This window comes from Thermobia domestica, chromosome 6, assembly GCF_964235325.1.
Source record: "Thermobia domestica chromosome 6, izTheDome1.hap1.1, whole genome shotgun sequence".
Classification (NCBI taxonomy): domain Eukaryota; kingdom Metazoa; phylum Arthropoda; class Insecta; order Zygentoma; family Lepismatidae; genus Thermobia; species Thermobia domestica.
In genome coordinates, this window is record NC_137459.1 from 131,588,569 (window position 1) to 131,608,123 (window position 19,555).

General features: G+C 36.4%; 1 protein-coding gene across 5 annotated transcripts in view; it reads right to left on the bottom strand.

Annotated features, from left to right (window-relative positions):
- The window catches only part of LOC145688213 (uncharacterized), a 392,276-nt gene that overhangs the window by 107,365 nt on the left and 265,356 nt on the right, over nucleotides 1-19,555 (bottom strand). For all 5 annotated transcript variants that reach the window (XM_081762115.1, XM_081762114.1, XM_081762117.1 and 2 more), the window contains one exon: nucleotides 3,891-4,018. In XM_081762115.1, the coding sequence (XP_081618241.1) occupies nucleotides 3,891-4,018 (128 nt within the window). The remainder of the gene's footprint in view (nucleotides 1-3,890; nucleotides 4,019-19,555) is intronic.

Sequence of the window (19,555 nt, forward strand, 5' to 3'; positions counted from 1 at the left end):
TCTGTTTTATGCAAACTAAATATGATTTAAATCATACATTTAAAAAAATTAAAAAATCATTCCCTAATCATCTTGATTAAAATCAATGAACTATACATTTTTTCAAATGTTGGTTGGCTCGATAAGAGTTTCGCGTCACTTTTAACAGCGATACATGAGACGTGAACCTACAGCTTAATGTGGGATCCGAATCACATGAGCTCCCACCGGAAATCGAATTCTGGTCTCCCGTGCCGTTCTCCGATATTGTTTCACCATGAATTCTATAGGCCGTCTTCGTTTTAACACTGTTCTCTGGGACATAACACACTGATCGCATCAGATACACTATCGCTAATTTACGGTGCATCCACAATTTGGCTCCTTTGAGAATTCTTCCAGTATGCATCACCACGACCTATCCGCTTCAACACATGTATTTTACGGTCAGTCATTTCATAGACATCTTCAGTTACCATCTCACGTATCTTAAGTATTGAGAACAACACACGCTCCCATTATTTTGATAACCATATATTATCATAATCAACTATTGCCAATCCAATTTCAGATGATCTTTCCAACTCTTCTCCACAATCTAGTCACACAATCTTGTACGAAGATGTTTCCTAAGTTGTTTCTTGTCTTTTGGTATTCAGTCAAGAATTTCGTTTGTTCACTGATTATTTCTTCTTGCTCAGTCCATTGCCGCTTCAGTGCTCTTCTTTTTCGTAATATCTATCACTCCTGTCATCTTTCTAATCCATGTGATTCTTTTCCTCTTAACGTACATCTCTCCATGCTTCGTTGTGAGTCTGCAGATAGTGAATGTCTGATGTTATTGTCCACGTCTGCGATTCGTATATCAAAACAGGCAGAATACATTCATTAAAAATTTTGCACTTTAGACATACTGGAATTTGACTTTTCAATATGAAGCTATTCCTTCCGAATGCACTCCAGTCTTTCATACATCTGCTACTTTTGTTCTTTAATGTAGCCATCCATGAGTATCTTCTGTCCCAGATATATGTAGGTAGTCACTTCTTCTAACTACGTATTTTCAACTTTAATCATTGACTTCCTTGCTCTTCAAGTTAAGTTCTTCTATCATATCCTACAGACTCTGTGTTCGAGAAGAAAACGATATCATCAGAGAAATAAAGAAGGATCAGATGTTTCTCATTTACATTTATTCTTCTATTATTCCAGCTGTGAGATCGAAACACATAGTCAAATACGTTTGTAAGAAGCCTGGGAGAAATAGTATTACCTTGCCGTACCCTCTTTTCTATTTTTATTATCCTTGTACAAACAAAAGATATTTGCAGTGGCTCGTTTATAGATCTCTATTATCTATAATTCTTCCATAAGCATTTTTGACATCAGTTGATTTGAGGGCGTTAACAGCCGATGCCATTACCGAATCGAAAGCATTCACAGAGTCAATGAACGCAGCCCACAAGAGTAATTTATACTCGTTTGAACTTTTTATCAGTTTCCTCGCAATTTGAATATGGTATACTGTGCTGTAATCACTTCTAAGTCCAGGCTGTTCTCCGGATTGGGTGAGGTCAAATTGTTTTTCTAATCTGAGCGTCAAAACTTTAGTAAATACTTCGTAGATTACAGAGAATAGATTAATAGGTCTATAGTTTCGTATACCTTCTTTGTGTCCTTTCCTATGTAAAAGCATAATCATGGTATTTCTTCATTTCTAGGGAACTTGATCGTTTTGTAGACATTTAGCATAAAGCTGCGCTAGAACTTTTTTCGCTTCTTTACCAGCTTCCTTTAGTATATCTAATTTAACCACTCCATTTTATACTTGTGCTTTTCTTCGTTTCATGTTTCTTATAGCGTGTGTGGTGGCTTCTTGCAGTACGGTGGTATCTCTGCTTCTTCTTCATCTTGGCTTTCTTTTACTCACAATTCATCCTTTGAAGATAACTTGCTATAGAATAGTTACTTTCCTTCAGTAGTTCATTGCGGGTTTTACTGATTGTACCATTCTCTTTCTTCAGCGCTACGATCTGTTTCCGTCCATCGATAGGCCTTAAGAGAGCAAACATAGCCTTATATTGATTTTAATGGTTTCTCTTACGAGGCTGTGTTCAACAATCTTTATTTTCTGTAATACATTTCCGTATTGCCTCACAAATTTTCATATATTCTATTTTGGATGTGGTACTGTCACTATTAATCTTCTTTTCCTCCCCAGATGGCGTGTCTCTTCGGAAATTCTCTTCTCACCCTTCTTCATCGTAATATTTCACATCTTCATATCCATCACAGTTTTTGTAATATCAGTGTTAGCTTTTAAAATGTCCTTATCTCCTCGAGTATGGTAAAACGATTTTCCAGTTCTACCGAGATATGCTACGTTGTTCTTGAAGAATCTTCCTTTTACACGTTTCTGCCATTCTACAAGTTTATTTCTTTCCAGTTTGATCTTCAGGTGAAGTTTGCACCTCAGCATTTGATGGTCACTTCCTATGTTGAATATGTTGAGAACAACTGTTTTCAATCGCGTATCTTCTGTTTGATATGATGTAGTTAATTTCACTTGTCTTTTCACTCAGACGTCCATTTCCATGTCCACTTTCTGTACGACTTTTTCTTGGAGAAGGAATTTATAACGTACAGAGAATGTGAGTTTAAGTGTTTTCGAAAATTCCACTCCTGAAGGAGAATGCGGGGCAATCTGCACTATTATATGAAAGAGTAAAAGTTACTCACTCGTAGACGTCCAAGCTATACTAGTATATTAAGATATGTGAAATTTGGACAGAAAACTCCTTTTGTTACGACTGAAATGAATACGAAACGAATTGTTAAAAATACGTATGCTGAGGGAGGTACAAGGGATTCGAGTGGTTTGCCTAAAATAGAGTATCACATAAATTTCTGAAACTAGGGATATGAAATTTGGCATACAAACTCCCATTAAAAGCTGTTTTTTAATATTCTAGTTTTAAGGAACAAGGGGCATTATCTACTAACTCCCTCTCTGCACTGAAAGTGACATTGTCTGTTGTTTATGATCGCATCACGCGAAAATGGCTGACTCCTTTGAAATAATGTTTGAAACATAATTAGAACCTATCTCAAGCTAAGTTTCAATCACCACCTTCAATTATCTTAATGGCGGACCCCCTCAATTTAGGAAGATAAAACTGTATATATAAGCTCCTCATTACAAACAGATGTGTTTCACCATTTTCCAAAATTTCAATTTTAAGGGGGGAGGGGCAATTTATGTTGTTTTTTTTTTCACATTAGAATTGATGTTGTTTGTAATTGCATTACGGAAAACTGCTTACCCGTTTGAATCCAAATAAGGAACTTATCTCAAGGGTTTTTATCCTATCACATTGATTAACGGGTACATTCTAAGGGGTAGGGAGGGGACTTCAAAATGTACGCCAAAAATAGAGTCTATGTGCCCAAATTTAAACTATCAACTAAAGTGAATCCTTATATTCAGCACTTTCCGTTTGAGCAAAGGGAAATTTGGGTATTTTAGAAATGTCCACTTTCCTTAGGAGCGAAATTTTCGAAAACACTGAAACGTGCATTCCCTTATTTCTAATGATTTTATAGGCCGAGTTTCATTTCTTTAACTTTAGGGATTCGTGAGATACAGTATTCTTGCCTAAAAAGTTCGAACTCTCCTTTACTTCACTTATGAAACGTATTTACAAAAATCCTTCCTTATTCCTTGCTTTCGTGACAAAAAGATAACTATAAAGAAAGTCAATTTTTTGTGTGACAAATGAATTGCTAAAGCTGTATGTACAAGTACTAGTTTAGACTAACTTCTTATAATAAATGCATAAATATTTGGAAGTCTTCAAAGAGATGAAACACAAATTGCGAAAAAACTTAACACGAAAATAGAAAAATCTTACCTAACTTAGGCCAGCGAAGTCTTTTTTTCGCTACTGGACTATCTAATGAGCGCTGAAATTCTGGTGCAGTCTCTAATATAGGTGATCTTCCTTTAATTCTAAAAGATATTTGAGGCTTATCACATGACCTAAGAACATACAGAAGATACATCATTACATTTTGTCTCATCAAAGCAGATTGATATTTTTGGTCAATACTAATAAATTAGTGTACATGGCAAAAGTAAATACATGATGAAACTTGTATATAATAAACACCTGAGGAAATGTAAAAACGTCCCCTAAATCAGTAAACCCACATCTTACAATGTATCTAATTTATGTTTTTTTAACAAATCGCTCACCGATGTCTTAAACACTGAGTTTCTTCTTTACGCAGATAATAATGATGTCAACCTTCTTACGCTTTTGTGATAGCATATGTATACGACACGCAGTGTACAAAACGAAGTATTAAGCAAGAGGCACTTGTGAAAAGAAAAATGAAGAAATATTCTTGGTTTAAATTATCAACACGCAACAATGCTCGACATGGTTTGAAATCTGTCCATTATTGCTTAGAATTCCAAAACTTTAAGTAAATTTCCTCCACGCTGTTTGTTATTCGGCAATTATAAAGATACTGGGCATACAGATTTCATATTATAGTGTCTACGTCATCTACTGAAATTATTTCTCCATAAAAGCGCCAGTGAAAATTATTGAGATGTATTCGATTGAATAAGTTACAATATATATATAATATATGCACTAAAATTTCTTCTAGCCGATACCTCTCAATAACGACCAGCTGGAAATTCTCTGATTACGTTTTTAGCGTTCTTATGGAGAAATAACTTCTCAAATTCTCAATACAATATAGCAAATTTTACATGTTGAATGAAATATCGCGTATCAACATCTTTTCCTCTATTAATATACTGCGTATCAGAAAATATCATACCCTTTAATATCTTTACAAGTAGATTTAACACACATGGTTTTGGTCACTTGTAGACTTAGGCAACTAAACATAGGTTTCTTAAAAACTTAACATTAAAATGGGAACAGATGTATCTGATTCTGCCGAACACTGATGGAATTTAAATTCTAATGTTAAGTGCTACATATCTTGCAGCTAATGGTGCTTTGAATTAAAATATTACCTTTTTATTATATTCACGACATACATTACGAGATTTGTATTATTTACATTTTTTTTTAACCTATTTGATTGGCGTTTCGAAAACTAATTACAGTTTTCGCCGTCAGAGTTATTAAAACTAATTAACCTATTCAAACAACAAACTGTTGACACGAACAGACAAATTTCAAAAAACAAGTTAAAACAACTGCATAAAATACGTTACGGCTTTTAGTTTATATAAATGCATCATTCCAAACACTGTTCAGTTTCATTCCCTCCTCTCTCTCTACATCGTTCGGACATTTGATTTCATCTTGAACATTTCTGTTATCATTCTGTTGTGGAAATTCAGTTTTTTTTCTTTCTTTTTCCTATTATTGATTACCGTTGAAAACAATCCTACAACTTTGCATTAATAGAAGTCGCGTTCCAGTTGACTTGCTTCTCGATTCGGGTTTATGTTTTTTCGCTTTCCCTTGTGTGTGGTTTGTATTGAACGATTTCTACATTAATCTACATTCAACAAGGAATCGATGTTAAACCGGTGTACTGAATTTTCTATATCTTCCAGAAAACAAAGTTTGTGTCTTATTTTCAACGGTGGTATATGCACATTCCTGATATCATATTTGCACAAATTCAACAATTAAGAGTAAATGCTATTACCATATGGAAAGTTATTTATTTGCTTCTCTGCTTCAACTTCTTCATCCCTGTAAGATTTGGTTGCTTTCCGATGCTTCCACTTTCATTAATGCTCTATTGCTCCTTCGGTTTAGCCATTTGTTTTTAAAACGTATCTCAGACGTCATGTTCCTTCTAATATATCTTCAAATGCTTATGGCACGATATAAAAGAGTATTAACAACTGAATTCCTGCGTGGAATATCATAATATGGATCCGCTTTTACATATGGATCTATATGGGTTCATTTGTATAATCTATATCCAAGCCGACCTTAATCTTTTTCGATCACAAGTATATCTAAAAATGGTAACATTCCTTTTCTTCTTCTAGGTTCATGGTTAATTCCTAATGTTCTTCAAACGCTGCACATTCATTACGCACGTATTTTCCTATGGAGTCACGTTATAAATAAATATATAATCTACATACACAAACCATTTCTTTGGTTTCAATTTGAATGCTTCCAGTGTTTTCTGTGCTCAATAATAATAATAATAATAATAATAATAATAATAATAATAATAATAATAATAATAATAATAATAATAATAATAATAATAATAATAATAATAAATTTTCAAAATCAATTAATCTCAACGATGTTATTAGTGCTAAGCAAATGAAAGATTTGTTTGCCTTCATTATTGCAATGTTAAAGTAAGCTCATTCCCTGTCGCCTATGTTAGTGGCCTAATATTACAAGAATAGATTATAAGTGTTTCAAGCCACCATTATGTAATGTTTTATGTAAACAAATCCGAATTCACAATTGTTTGTATTTACAATGAATCGATGGATCTTCATAAAATCAGTGTTAAATGTGTTTAGGTTCTTTGGCTTTGTGAGGCCTTTAAAAGTGTGAGGCCCTGGGTCATCAGCCACCGCTTGTTACGCTACTGACACAACAAATGCATCATAACTATTAAATAATAATAAGAATAATAAATTATTTTATTATTTTCAAAGGGTCATGCCGTGTTGTTTAATATTAAAAGAAAGCATAAGTTTTTATTATTTCTGAAATAATAATCTCTGTTGTTCGTACGCCGATCGTCATACCTTACGGAGTACCGCCATCGGTCGCGTGTATAGATTTTTTTTTAAAACACTTTTTTATCTTTAATGCAAACAAGAAATCCATTCAGATATAGCTACCCCATCCCTACCGATTGCACCGAAACAACAAAGTAGGAGTAGGGGAGGTATTTTAAAAATAACTTCAGTGTAAAAAGAGAAGAAAAAAGCTATAGCTAAAAACGTATTATTGTTAGATCTACTATCGATGTGTTATCTACTATCGATACTGCTTCTTCCTCTCGATTACTTTATGGGTTTGTCTCTAGCGCGTTTAGTTTCCTAATGCTTGAAGCCGTTGACAACTTTGTAAAATCACCGTCTGCTACCATATAAACAAACGATAGTAGCGACTTCAGGAAAAGGGAGCCAGCGCTTGGCCGGCTGTACATTAATTTAAAACATGGATTGGACTGGATTTGAATTTAGCGTCCCTTTCAGCAGCAAGGGTACATGACCCGGTTAACTTGAACCTGGGTCTTCTGCAGCGAAGACTCGTACTGATTTGAAAATATATATCTCTTGTTTAGTAACGTAAACTTCGTTGTACGAAAACTTATAGAAGTAGCCAGTGGTTGAAATACTTGTAAGGCGAGAAAAATACACAAGGTATCTGTTAGTAAGTGCATTTAACTTTTGTACAAATATTTATAATGATGGATATTTGAATAAAAGGGGTGATGCCTGCATTTTAACTACGGATCTGTAATTATTACTTCCTAGTGATACAATTTATAATATAATTTCAACAATTTCCCCTGTGTTGTAAATAAGCATGTGATGATCTTATTGTTAATATGAATTAAGCAGGTATTTGATGCTTACAGGGAGGGACACTCGACTGAAGTATCCGAAATATCGGTGTTGAAGTGACATTATCTAAGGTTAGTAATTTCTATATATTTTACAATTGTTCCTTATGTTCTTTACAACCTAATATTTAACACACAAAAGTACCATATTTCATTTAATTGTTTTATTCAGACAGACACATATTCAAATAGCATTTTTAGAACTTGTTGGAAGAATAGTCATATCGCTTGAATAATTTGATTAGTTTCAACAGTTCCGATAACGAAAACAGCTATAGTTTTTCAAACGACAGTGGAATGGATGTAAAATCAACTAAAGCACGAATAAAACACCTTTCAATTAATTGAAGCAAATGAAGAGAATTCATACCATTCGATTCAAGCCTAATCTATCTATCTATCTGTTCCACGAGAACTCTCGTAAAATTTTTCCGATTTTAATGCAATCTGGTTATGTACCTTCCTCCAACCTCAGGAAAGAAGTGTTTTTTCGAGTTTGAACTTAATCAACATGCAAATGGCTGCTCCTGAGACTGACAAGTAAAGGGCTCAAATGGATGAATCGAATTGCGAGATGAGACATAGTGCGCCTGATAGAGGATGGGGAAATATGTGCAAAGTTATAGCGGCTGAGTGCCATAAGAAACGGAGGGGGTCAAAGTTGTGGGAGAAAGGTTGTGCTATTATAGAAATACGAGGTGTGGCAATTAAATAACGAGACTGGTGTCATAAATGTGATGTATTGCAAAGAAAGTTACAATTGACTGTTATCCCCTTCAATATACTCCCCTCCCCTATCTATACACCGCTGCATACGTGCCTTCCATTGTTCAAAGCAATGCTGTGGGTCATCAGATGTCACCCTGTTCAACAACTCTGCTGTTTTTCGTTTTACCTCTTCCACAAACTGAAAATGTGTCCCCTTCAAAGCACTTTTTACTTTTGGGTATAGATAAAAGCACAGGGAGCCAGGTCTGGGGAATACGGAGGATGGTCAAGCCCAGGAATGCGCTTGGCTGCTAAAAACTGCTTCACAGAAAGGGCATTATGGGCAGGAGCATTGTCTTGGTGGAGGATCCATGCATCGTTCTTCCACAAATATTGTCTCTTCTTCCTGACTCTTTCCCTCAGCTTGATTAGGATTTCATTGTAGTAGGTCTGATTCATCGTTTGACCCTGAGGCATCCATTCAGTCATGATGATACCCCTGATATCGAGAAAAAAAAAAAAGATGAGCATTGCCTTCACTTTCGACTTGCTCATTCGTGCTTTTTTCATTCTTGGCGATGTGGGAGTCTTCAGTGCATGGATTGATGCTTAGTCTCGGGGTCAAAGTGGAAAATCCATGTTTCATCACATGTGATGACACGTGTTAGCAAGTCTGGCTCTGCTCTGAGTCGTTCCATGATGTCACAGCAAATGGTCTTTCGAATGCCTTTTTGTTCCTGAGAGAGGTTTTTCGGGACAATTTTTGCACAAACTTTTGTCATGTTTAAATTGTCATGCAAAATTTGTCTTACTGTCTCTTTCTTAATGTAGTCATGTCTGCGATCATCCGAATGCTCAGACGTCTGTCTTACCACACAAGTTCATTAATCTTTTGAACATTTTCGTCCGTTCTTGAACTCAAAGGGCGGCCGGGTCGTTCATCATCTTTCACCTCCTCTCTACCTTCTGAAAATCGTTTGTGCCATTCGAAAACTCGTGCACGTGACATAGCATTATCACCATACACCTCTTTTAACATTGCACAACATTCCGTCGGTGTTTTGTTTAATTTCACCAGAAATTTGATGTTAACGCGCTGCTCAACTTTACTGTTCACCATGATTCCAGCACTACTACAGAACACTGTCCTCTTCATGCAAGCCTGGAAAGAACAGAAAAGCTTTCAGAATCAAGAGAAACTGTGGCTGCTCATGAAGGCTCAAGATCAACAACACATCAGTAGCTACCTCACCCCCACGATCCTGCATGACAGGAGGTGGGCAGTCTCATTATTTAATTGCCACACCTCGTACATCAAATAAACTGTTGAACTGTAAAAATAGTGAAAGATAGGCAATGCAAATGGTGGTAGTTTCACATATTGGGAAAAGAAGAATGGGCAGAGTAGATAACGAACCTCCGGTGCTATCTTCAGATTCGCCATTTTTAAATCTGTGATATTTTGTAAAGTAAAAAGGTGGTCATATGATATATCAGTTAGGGCCAGCATGTTCTCAAAAAGTAAATTTGGAAGATTTAGGATCATTTTTATACCGGGTGTTCAGAAAGTAACTATGCAGTGCCATGTTGTGGTGTGCTAAGTGCTAACTGATATGATTGTCAATTAGTAGTACAGCATTTCCCATTAACATATTTGAACTAGGGATGGCCAAAATTTTTCGGAAAAGTTATTTTCCGGAATCAGAAATTTTACTTTCCAGATTTTGGAAAAATTCCGGGTTTCGGAATTTTTCCAATTTCACTTTCGGGATTCCAGAAAGTAAAAATTCTGGAATTGGCCAACCCTAGCTAGTAGCTGTTAAAATCTATCTATTAAAATGCTATAATAGCAACAAAAGCGCCTGACCTCCAACCCAGAACTTTGGATTTCAAATCTATCATTTACGGTTATTTGTTATTTCACGTTTAACGAAGACAAATATTTTAAACTATGTGTACTTTTAAAAAAAATAATTTAAATAGACCTTTTCCATAAAGTTTGTTTGTTTAAATTATTGTTAAAGCCTTTGTGTTTTAATAAGCCTTTTCCAAAAGCAATGCAAATGAATTGTGCTGCCATCTTTGGAGTTCCTTTAAAATTTACGTTTGTGGACGTTTATATGTTTGTGGTCAATCCTTTAGACAATGAGATCTCGGAAACTACAGGCTCTAGAAAGATGACGTTTTCACTGTTCGATTGCAAATTTTATGTAGATTGTTCAGTTCTAATTGAATATTTAAATAACATGACCATTATTTCTTTATTACATTTTTAAGGGTACACTTGAAGTGTTGAAATTAGAAAAAAATTAAAGCAGCATATCCTACGTATTATACATTACAACATAACACAATTGTATATGGAGGTTGCATACATCCCAGGCGTTTGTTCTATGGCCAAATGATAATGGAAACGAAGGATAACCATTTTTCCACTCTAAGTTTAATCGTTATTGTTGGGAGTGTTTTGCCCAATGAACACCATATATATCACTGACATTATAATTAATCGTGAATGTAATGTATTTGCTTATTACATACTGCATGCAAGAAGAAAGAAAACACGGATCATACATGAATTAAAAACTCCAACCGAAAGTAGGCTCAAATCTTGCTAACGGCGCGAGATATTGAAAAAGTAATTTAAAAAATCTCCCCTTTATGATATCTCTTGCCAATTTTTATCAAGACATTTTTCACTTGTGTCTGTAAAGGGACATGTACAGATGTAAGGAATAACACGGAGATTCATGCTCATATGTGAATGAGGCGCTGTGTAGAAAGCGCAGGTTCAGCTAGTAATAAAAAATACACCATAATGAATATACCTGTATACTGTAACTTTATTAGTTTCTTGTAGTTGGAGATATCACTTAGGTAGAGAATTGCTAGAGCAGTTATTTACTGCTTTATGACGAAGGAGTTATTTTCACACAGAAAAGTGGCCAGTATGTCTCAAACATTATCGTGTTCCCCCCACCTGCAGCTGCTCTAAAGCATTGCAAACTACTTTTTAACCAGACGAAAGGCAGTGACGGAAAAGAAATCTCAACAACCATTCTGATAATATTCGCTTATTGTCAACATATCTTTGTACAGTAAATACAAATTTACAACTTTTGACTTTACGGAGTATACAATGTAATTGTTCAATAATTAACATAATCAGGCATTCATTAATTTATATTAATATAATAATTAATAAAACTAATAAGAGGGTGATTGATGGCTCAGTGGTAGAGTTTCTATCTATGGTATTCTAACCCAGGTCATGTGGGTTTTCGATGGCTAATATTGTGTTTGCAAATTTTCCCGTGGTTCTCTTGGTTTCCTTTCTTGTATTTGTTCCATTACAACTCATTAACGAATTTAGTTTATCAAAACTCTATAGCCATATATTCATTCTGTCCGTCAGGGAAACAGTCTCAAGAACTATTTGATGGATTACCATCAATTTTGGCCACGATGTACAGAGTCAATAGTTAAGAATCGAGTTTCCTGATGAATGTAATATTCAAACCGGAAGCTATACAAATCAACCATTTCCGGCAGGGCCGTAACTTCTGGGGGCAACTGCTCCCCAGGGAAACTCCCCGCCGCGCCGTTCGAGTGGGCCCACTTTAAGACAAAATTTTCTTACTCCATATACGATGCGAATATGAAATTATAAATGAAGCATCAAACAGGTTCACTACATTACATAAACAAAACAGCACACAAAAGGTAAATAAAATAAAAATGAGTCGTGGGCTCATTTCAGTAAATAAAACATCTACTATTAGGAGCCCTAGAAATATTTATTCGTATGGCTTTAATATTTGTCAATATTGTTCCCTTAATTAATTTGTCATGTACGGAACGGGCACAGGGGTGTAACTAACGGCTCCATAGACCTTGCCATGCGGGAGGGCCACAGGCTCCAGGGGGCCCATAAAGAGTAACAGAAAAATGGAATGAGGGAGCCCACGAATTAGAAAAACAACTTTTTCTAGGGAACCCAAATACGCCTATCAATGCTTGTCCCCCAGAAAAAATCTAAGTTACGGCGCTGATTTCCGGTTTTAACGTTAATCACTGTACAGTAAATATGGTAATAGACAGCGAGAAGCGGTTTCCTGTAATCGACACATATCATATTCATGTAGATAGAATGGTACCCAATTTGTGCATCTGCTGAAAATAGTGAGCTTAGGTATTTAAGGAGCATTTTCCGCTTTAGAAAATGTGTGCTTGGTAAAGAATGTAGAGAAAAAATGAAATCTTTGTTTTACGTCCCACGGTTATGCCGGTTAGGCTAAAGGAGATGATGATGATGAGAGATGAGTAAAATGGTGGAATGAAGAAAGTGGGAGGAAACGGGAGAACCCCGAGAAAACCCACAAGCACGGTGTTTGTCCACCACAAAGTCCACACGACGTGAGCTGGGATCGAACCAGGGACCCCAAGCACTGGAGGTGAACGCTCTATCACTGAGCCACCGCGCCCCCAAAGAATGTAGAGAATTAGCTGGAAACAAATGAGAAAGTGTTAATAGGAAAAAAAGAATAATTTTAGGTGTAATATAAACGAGGAAGAGAAACTGATTGGAACATACCTTGAGAGGAACTGCATCATGAAGAACGTGCTAGTACATATGGTGGCAGCAGAAACAGGGAACGGCGAAAGAGGCTACAGTTGATGGCCGGTATTAAAACACGAGTCAAGTAGTATAGGTTTGATTGCTTGACCTGTTATAAGTCAAGTAGTGTAGGTTTGATGCGTATGCATTGTTTAAGCCTAGGTGTGACTTATTATGCCTATTGATATATGCTGAATTTTGAGAACACCGAGGTGAAGGTTGACTAATCTGATTTTCACCAAGCTTTGCACTCCTTGTAAACAATGCAGACTGCAGTGCAGAAACGTTGCCAACTAATTAAACAAAAAATGTTATATGCAATTTTGTGCTAAGAAATGAATAAACAAACTGAAGGGGGAAAAGCAATGAGATTAAAAATAAAATGGCATGGGCTTGTGATAGGAGAATCAGGAACCATTTTCTCTCGTTTGCAGTGGCGTACGCACTGCTCTCCTGAATCTTTGAACTACTATGTAAACGCAGACACGCACCAGGAGGAAGAAGGGCAGAACGTTGAATTTCTTCTACCAGTGTAAATTACAACTAAAACTTACTATCCCCACTCCTAACGTTTCCTCTAGCTGAGAATCTACCTAAAATGTTATGATTCAGAGCCACTATTACATGATGACTTAGTGTTCCTACTAGCAGATCTATGGTTGGATGGATGGATTAAAGTTTATCGTCCCCTTTAACAACAAGGTTCTATGACATTTGGATCTACAGCCAAACGAGTGATCCGAACTACATGAATTTCTTCCGGAAATCGAACGCGGGTCTCCCGCCCGACGACAAGTACGCGGATCATATAGCCACAATGGAGTTAATTATCAGATCTAGAAACATGTGCAGTTGTACTCACGACTTCTATTCAAAATTGAGCACTTGGGGGGCCGCGGTAGCTTAGTAGTAGTGGTAGAGCGTTCACCTCTGGCACATGGGGTTCCTGGTTCGATCCCAGCTCGCGCCAAGTGAACCTTATGGTGAACAAACACCGTGTGCGTGGGTTTCCTCTGGGTCCTTCAGTTTCCTCCCACTTTCTTCATTCCACCATTTCATTCATGTTTTCATCATCACCGTCTCCTTTAGCATAGCCTGCATAATCGTGGGATGTAAAACTCAAAAGATTTTATTTCATTTTATTTCAAAATTGAGCTCTTTGTACGTTTCCATTACAGGCGAGCGAGTGTTTGGGACAAGCAATTGTTCATTCTGCAAGAACTTGAAAACTATTGAGTTTACTTATTTATTGAATAGAGAATTTATTATTTTATTTCCTTTGTTATATGTAATAAAATACCTATAAAATATAATTTGAATCCTCGTAATGACTTATCCTTTCATTTGATATCTAACAGAAAAGTTACGCCATAAACTAATATCAGTCATGAGAGTATGAAGACTCTATCGACATCTTATTCAACAAATTCCAAGAAACTTTTTAGATTCTACATAGAAATAAAGACACATTATTTAACATGCACATAGTACCTCCTCTTAATTTCACTGCAGCCAGAAAAGATAAGACTCAAAAGTTATGAACATTCCTATCCAATATTATAAAAATTCTTAAATGTTGAAGATTCCTTTGTACATTATTTCATTTCTGGCACCGAATATTCGGTTTTCGCATATTTTAAATGGTCATTTATTCTGATCGCATTTTAAAAAGGCGATATACAAATTATAACTGAAAAAATTAGCCTTATATTACTTCGTAATGAATACTAAAACAGGTTTTATCCTCTTTTTCTTCTCACTATCCCCCTCACTCTCTCTCTCTCTCTCTCTCTTTTTAACTGAATATTTTCTCATCTCTAATGAAAGGTCAAACAAAGATCTGAAATACTATAAGGAACTTATTATCTTCAATAAGAACAGCGAGTTCACTTGATTTCTCTTTTTCATCTTCTTAGCCCATTTTCATGAAATACACAATTGTTTGACAACCATTCTTTGCGAAAAACTGAAAATTAACCATGAGTTAGCAACATTGAAAATGAGACTAATAACAGTTTATTCTTCCATGAGCAAATAGTACACAACAAATGCAACGTATTGTGGTAATTAATGTATTGTTAAGGCACAGTAAGAACATTTAGGATCCGACTCAAAGTATGTATCTATATGGGATCGAAATCTTGAACCAAAATCGAATTTGTAAGTGAAAACTGTTACAACAAATGACAAAACACACGAAGTGCGCGCCACAACTTAAAGATGTCGCCCAAGGAAGCCAGCAGCTTACCTGCTGCTCCGAGTTATTCTGTTAAGCATAAACAGGGCAAACCCGTAAGTGCAGAAGAAAAGCAAATACTTTATCAAACGATATCAACGTTGTTCAATTCACTTGAAGAAAATTAAGACCTATAATAGCTAATTTTCATGTTCTCATAGAATATTTATTTACTTACTTTGTAGTACTGAAGTTAGTATTTGTATATACATTAGCATGCTATACAATGTAAGAAAGCAAATCAATAAATTGAACTTAAGGGGGAAAAGTACCATCTGTTTTTCATGGATATGCGTAATGATTTAGGTAATAGATGAAAAAAAAAATAATTTCCAATAATGATAAATATGCTTACTGTTACATATCAGCGCCATCTCTTCATCGTTCAGTTGATAATTTGACATAATTCATTGTAATTTCATCTATAATTACAGTTTGGAGAAAAATAACAATGTTCAGTTGCTCTTAAAGGAAGGGGATTATATAGTATTGGGTATTTTGCCCTATATCACGGCAATGGTGTGACGTGAGAGTGAGACGAGTAATGCACATCGCAGTAGCAGAAATACATGCACGTGCTGCAGCAGAAATATTGCGGGAAACAGAAGAAACAATTTCCTCTTCACCAATCAGCAAATAGTCGTGCGCGTAGTGATACAACATCAAGTTACGCGGTTTATTTTTGAAGGGTGCAAAGGACTGTGAAAAACGCTTTAGTCATATAACTTCAAACATGGATAGGAGATGTCGCTTACTGTACAATATTTAGGTTTCCTTGCCTTTGTGAATATGTTCGGAAAATGTATCGCTTTCGTCGCTCATAAGTAGCAGCAATGTAAAGCAGATGTAAATAATCGATTTCTTTGGTTCTTGGTCAATTCATTCATCTTTTCACCTTTTCTAGTTTCTCAAAATGCCATACTACAATCCAATGAGCAACGCCTAGTTTCTTTGCAACTTCTCGTGTTGTTTTCCGCAGAACTGCTTCGGGGATGAGCTTTAATTCGTAGTGTCCAACAACCGAACGACGTTAGTGATCTTCCTTATCCTCCAAGAGTAAGTCACCACGACAGAATTTTTAGAACCAACTTTGCATTCTATGTTCACTTACATTACCATAATTTATATCTCACTTTCATTAATGTTTCAATTTGTTTTCGGTCCTCTGCGACCAAATAAAAATTACGCTGCAGTGGAGTTTGGAAAATTTTATAATATTTTGGCTTCCTACCGTCTCAGGCATGAAAATAGATTAACAGAAAATAGATTTCCTATGACATATATTTCTACAATCTGCTAAACATAAGCTTTCAGACGATATTAACAAGGAATACAACCAGTATTTTTATTAGGGATTAGATTTCTAAGCTGTCGGCATCTAATGGCATTTAGCCCGTCACGTATGAGAGTGACGTCCCTCGGCGAACACACTATGCGAGGAAAGGGAAGGAAGGAAGCGTCCTGGGACCTGTATGTTAGGTACCACCCTGGCATTCCCCTTATGAATGAGGGAAACTCAGGAAAGACCTAACTCAAAATGGCTGGCCAGAAAAAACCGTTACACTTTTTCCATCGAGTGTCCCCACCGGGAAACGAACCCGGGACCGCTCGCACCAAAGACGACAGTGTTAGCGACTACGCCACACGGGGTCAAAGCATATATTATTATCACTGATGTGTGTCAAAATAAAAGTTCCCAAATTCCTACATTAATTTTGTGCAAACCAAGCGAACAGGACACGGGGATATCCTACACTCCATCAGAATATTCTATCACGCGCCTCTGGCGTGGGAGACCCGGGTTCGATTCCCGGCGGGAGCTCATGTGGTTCGGATTCCACGTTAATCAGTAGGTCCCGTCTCATATAGCCTCGCTACTGAAAGGGACGTTAAACTCAAAATCAACTCAAGAATATTGTATCCAGATAGCTTCAAAGCAAATTGCTACTTCATTTTGCGCATATCATTTTAGGTTCAGAAACGAGCTGCCACTGGTCCTATTAATAAATTATTCCACAAAGACTACTGTTTGCGTTATTTCTAAAAGTCAAGTACAGTAAACTCTGCACTATCCGGCCTAATTAAGAGGCAGAAAAAGAAAGAAAGAGAGAAAACTCCGTAATGAAATGAGAAATGTTTTGTAAACGATCTACTAAACTTGTAACGCTTTCATAAAAACGCGACTGTGCCAAGAAGAAACAGTCATCGATCAAGGGCATTTTCAAAAACTAGAAACTATATATTTTGACTCTCTAGGCCTAGTTAATTTTGATAGCGAGGCGCTAAGGGTGATCCGTACTACTTACGGCAGTATATCAGTGCAAAAATTGAGAACTCCAGATTTACACTTTTTCAAGTTTCCTGCAACTAAATTAGATATTATTAAATTTATTGCCTTTTATTCTTTTTGACTTCCTTTTCGTGTAACATCGTTTAAACGCATGTTACAATATTAACAAATATTTATAAATTACATGTCTGTACGAAGTATTCATGTAATATTAATAAGACGTAATGTGATATAAAAAGTGTGTTTTTAATGGTATGTATGTAGCAACAATCATAGTGCTCCAATGTGCCCGGCATTTTTGTTATCTGGCTTGTCCTCCTGCAACATTAGACCGGATAGTTGGTAGTGTACTGTATTTACGAAACATGAGATGACAAATTTTCGAAGGGAGACGAAAAAGGCTTGCCTAGAATCGATTTAAGACGAGAAAAAATCGTTTGGGAACCGAGGCGATACTTTTGCAAAAAATGAGACGAGACAATAAAACTTTTTTCTCGTCTCGTCTCGTTTCGTGGGTAACATTAATATGGGCATTTTAAGAAAGTAATTGCCGTCCCTCTTCTGCTACTGCCCCGTCGAATCTCTAAAAATCCTTTTCTAATGGTACCTACTGTATGTCTTGTCCAAATTTCAAGTTTCTAGCTTAAGAGCCTGCATTACTAAAAACCAGTTGAGAATGCTCCATGAGCATTGCCAGAACGAACTTAAAAAGAAATGAAATGAAATTTTTAAGTTTTACGTCCCACGGTGAACTTAAAAAGAATGGAGAGATGGAGCGGAAAGGAAAACTGTAGTTGTTCCTAGGTGTAAAAATAAATCTTTTTATCTGCATCATCTCCTCTCTCTCGCAAAAATTAGTAAAATATTATCTCTCTATGACTTACAGTTCTCGAGATATGGCTGCTTAAATATCTAAAAATTTGAACTTTTTTGGCCAATAATTGGGGAACGGTGGCCAGTAGACAGTTAATCAGTGGGCACTGGTTACTATTTGGTATTAAAATGTTCGCCATCCTCTTAGGTATTGATCAACACCAATATGATCTCTCTACAGCTTACGGTTCCCAAGCTATGGCTCGTTAAATATCTAGAAATTGGCCATTTTTTGGCCAATATCACGGAAACGGTAAGTCAGAGAGAGATAACATTGGTGTTAATCAATACCTAAGAGGATGGTAAAAATTTTGGTACCGATATTCGTTGGTGGCCAATGGCCAACTGGCCATTGGCCAAACCAGTGGTTCAGTTGGACAGTGACCACCGGTTACTATTTAGTACCAAAATCTTTTCCATCCTCTTAGGTATTGGTCAACATCAGTATCATCTCTCTACAACTAATGATTCCCGAGCTACGGCTCGTCATATATCTAGAAATTGGCCACCTTTGGCCAATATCACGGGAACGGTAAGTCAGAGAGATAATATTGGTGTTAGTCAATACCTAAGAGGAAGGTAAAAATTTTGGTACTGATATTAATTGGTGGCCACTGGGTAACTGGCTATTGGCCAAACCTGTGGCCAGTTGGACAGTGGCCATCGGTTACTATTTGGTACCAAAATGTTCACTATCTTCTTAGGTATTGATCGACATCAATATCATCTCCCTACAACTTATGGTTCCCGAGCTATGGCTTCTTAAATATCTACAAATTGGCCGTTTTTGGCCAATATCACGGGAACGGTAAGTCATAGAGAGATGATATTGGTGTTAGTCAATACCTAAGAGGATGGTACGCATTTTGGTACCGATATTAATTGGTGGCCACTATACAACTGGCCATTGGCCAAACCAGTGGCCATCGGTTACTATTTGGTACCAAAATGTTCACCATCCTCTTAGGTAATGAACAACACCAACATGGTCTCTCTATGACTTGCGGTTCCTGAGATATGGCTCCTTAAATATCTGGAAGTCGGCCATTTTTTGGTCAATATCTCGAGAACGGCAAGAGTGACGCGAAAAATTTAATCACTTTCTCTGATAGTTTTTGAAGCTCTATCAAATGCACGGTTCAAAATTGAATAAAATCGCAAATAACAGACAGACGGACAGACATAGAGAATTCATTAACGAACTTTTTGAGCTCGTTAATAATAAAAAATTACCATTTTT